The 3,331-nt window shown below is 44.1% G+C and overlaps 1 protein-coding gene across 1 annotated transcript; it reads right to left on the minus strand.

Moving 5' to 3' along the window:
• Positions 1–307: 307 nt before the first annotated feature.
• Positions 308–1,525, minus strand: LOC114194815. The gene is made up of 2 exons (XM_028085227.1): positions 1,070–1,525; positions 308–1,018 (listed from the first exon to the last, which is right to left on the minus strand). The coding sequence occupies exons 1-2, from the start codon at positions 1,523–1,525 to the stop codon at positions 308–310; spliced, it is 1,167 nt and encodes a 388-aa protein (XP_027941028.1).
• Positions 1,526–3,331: the final 1,806 nt, after the last annotated feature.

Consider the following 3,331-nt stretch of genomic DNA (forward strand, 5'->3'; position numbering starts at 1 on the left):
GATCAATGGTGAAATCTACATCCCTACTCGGTGGTAACTCTAGTATTTCATCTGGAAACACATCCACATACTCCTCCACTACTAGAATCACACTAATCTTCTTGGCGGTGCTATTCTTCTTTATATGAACCACTATCATAAAACAGGTGCCTCCCGCTTCCACTTCATCTATTGCTCTCTGGGCTGAGATTAACTCTAGTCCATCATGTTCTGGGAATACCAAACTGCGCCGTCCACAATCAATTATAATGTGATTGTTCGACAGCCAGTCCATCCCCAAGATTACTTCTAGCCCCTCCAAAGGCAATCACACCAAGTTCACCTTGAATATGTGACGTGCCACTTCCATTGAACACCCAACGCAAACTGAACTGGTAGCTACTTGACCCGAGGAGGGAGTTGAAACAAGCAACTCACACCCCAAATCACGTTTCACCAAATTCAATCTCCTCACACACGCATTAGCAATGAAAGAATGTGTTACTCCAGAATTGAACAACACCAACACTGAATAACCCAACAATAAGCAAGGCTCAAGGATAAGGTTACCTGATCGAGTAGTCTCTGTGGAGGTCAAGGCAAAGACCCTACCGACCGCTCTAGCCCTTTCTACGGGTGATGCTGCTGGTTTCTTCACACTCAGACTCTTCTTTTCTTGGCAATTATTTGCAAAGTGTCCAGGTTTGTCGCATATGAAACACTTGCGACGGTCGCCTGACCCTCCTACTCCACCTGTCAGCTGTGGGCAATTCCTTTTCAAATGGGGTCCGCCACACTGGTAGCAAATGGGACCCTGAGATGTCTGTGGTCGGCTGTAAGGCTTTTTCATCTGCCTCGCCTCTACGACACTTTTTTGATGTCTAGCAACAGGACCAGGGCCCTTCTCTAGGTGCTCAGCACTCTTGGCCTGTTCCACCAAGACTGAAAACCTTATCTCTCTCAAAGGTATCACCACCTTCTTCAGTTCATGTTTGAGTCCTTGCTCAAACTTCAAGCACCTCCACTCCTCAATAATGTTCTATGAATAGTATCTCGCTAGGTGCTCAAACTTATTCACGTATTCCAGCACCGTCATATCCCCTTGCTGTAGTGCAAGGAACTCAGCTTCCCTGTCCTGCCTGGCTGTGTTAGGGAAATATTTCTCCAGGAACCGCGTCCTGAAGTTAGCCCAATCTATCAGTTCCTCTCGAGTCTGCATCTGCTGTTGCATTCCCGCCCACCAATACTCTGCATCCTCATTCAGCAAATATGTGGCAAACAGCAGCTTCTGCTCATCTTCACAGTTCATCACTTTGAAGATCTTCTTACATTTGCGGAGCCACAGATTCGCTTCATCGGGAGAGGCTTTGCAAGTGAACTCCGCTAGCTTGTGGCGCACGAAGTCCTCCACAGTCGGCACCCTAACTGGTGCAATCGCCATTCTAGGTTGTGCTGCTACCGGTGTCTGCATTGCATCCACCATCAGGTTAATAGCCTCTGCGATGTCATCAGTACCACTACTCCTTCTCCTCCTGTTAGCAGCCATAGCCTGGATACGCCACATTACAACTGTTAAAACCAATTCACTTAGTTAAACAAAGTCACTCATCTCTTACCTACATACAATTAAATCACACACAATCAAACGGTAAGCTCACTCTCCAAAATCCCAAAAATATTTTTTTTAAATATTTTCAAAATTTTTGCTTTAATACCAATTGTAACATCCCTAAGGAATATTACTAATTTTAATTAAATAAAATAGGAAATGAAAATAAACCTCATTTAATATGATATCATTTCCCAAAACACGGAAAATTAAGAACTTTAATATAACATAATTCATATGTTCGCAATAACAGTATTACAAAATCCATCAAAATTCCACATAATAAATTAAATTTCAAAAGTCTAAATATAAAAATCCGATCAAAAACCCAGGTAGCCCCTGCACTCCGCCTCTAAGCATCTCCTGGCCCACCTATCAAATCATCCGCTCCCAAATAACAAGTTATCCGATCATCGTCACACACACACAGAAAGGGTGAGCTATGCACCATATATAAAAATATACATGAAATAAATATGCCACCCATCCCAAAAAGAACATGCCTAATTATTTCATTATTTTCAAATTGCCCATCCACGATCTCATAGTCCTTCATGAGTCATATACATGAACTAGGTCTTGGGACTTCATTGTGCTTCCACGAAACTAACCCATTCGTGGTCCATCCCTATGAGCCTATCCTTCTCATAGTCCTGCCCTACAAACTCCTTGTCTATAGTAAATCATCCAAGCCTTCTTAACTTAGACCCTGACACGCACGCAACCACCATACTATGGACTCGTCGCCCAATAGTAGCCGACAGAAACATAACAGTTCCTTGACCATCGTGCGTCCGACACATGTAATCACCATACTAAGGACTCCTCGCCCATTAGTAGCCGACGGGAACTCAACCAGTTCCATGCCCATCATGCGTCCAATCATCAAGCACATCCCAGACCCCTATTGGACTTAGTCCTTCAAGCCCAAATACCACAAACACAAGCATATAATTCCTATCCTTTAGGAAATAACAAGCAAACAGTCCAAACAGTGCACAAACACATGGCTCCGTGCCATTCTCGCTTTAGCCACGCATGTTCGCCCAAGCTAGAACCTTGGTCTCGCTTAGGTTAGTCCACCTCGTCTAAGCGAGCGTGTAACAATGTCTGTACCTCGTCATCTCGCTTAGGCGAGCTCTCCTCGCCTGAGCGAGACCTTTAGTCGCTCAAAACACACAAAGCTCCTCGTCTGAACAAGGATTCACTCAACAAAACTCCAAGTCTCATCGCAATCTCACTTAGGCGAGCCATTCTCGCCTAAGCGAGCATACTTGTCGCTCAGCACCCCAAAACCTCTTGCTAGGGTGAGACGTCGCACTCAAAACATCCAGGTTTCCTCGCCACCTCGCTTAGGCGAGCCAATCTCGCCTAAGCGAGATGGTATTTTGCCCAAACCCAACCTTGGTCGCTTGAGCGAATTGCTCGAGTATGAACACTGAATTGACTCCTGCAACTCTCTCCTAGGCGAGAAGGAGTCACTTGGGTGAAACTTGCAGAGTTTCGCCATTGCTCGTGCACCAAACACACCAAACAAATGCAAATTAACAATACAATCATGTTCATTCAATCTATATCATCAATCAAACTCTAAAACACAATGTAAACATGTTTAAATCCTCAAAACACATAAATTGACAATGAATCAAATAACAGTACCCGAAATCCTCATCACATTCTTGTTTCATACCCAAAAGACTTTACACTCCATATTCTCTTGCCAAATTCTCAATTGCAGTGTAC

The sequence above is a fragment of the Vigna unguiculata genome, chromosome 8 (genome assembly GCF_004118075.2).
Source record: "Vigna unguiculata cultivar IT97K-499-35 chromosome 8, ASM411807v1, whole genome shotgun sequence".
Classification (NCBI taxonomy): Eukaryota; Viridiplantae; Streptophyta; class Magnoliopsida; order Fabales; family Fabaceae; genus Vigna; species Vigna unguiculata.

Excerpts from the sequence above, each read along its gene's own strand:
- LOC114194815 (XM_028085227.1), bottom strand. The coding sequence starts at position 1,525 with ATGGCTGCTAACAGGAGGAGAAGGAGTAGTGGTACTGATGACATCGCA. Across the intron at positions 1,019-1,069 it reads TACAGCAAGGGGATATGACG|AACATTATTGAGGAGTGGAG; the intron begins GTGCTGGAATAC and ends TACTATTCATAG.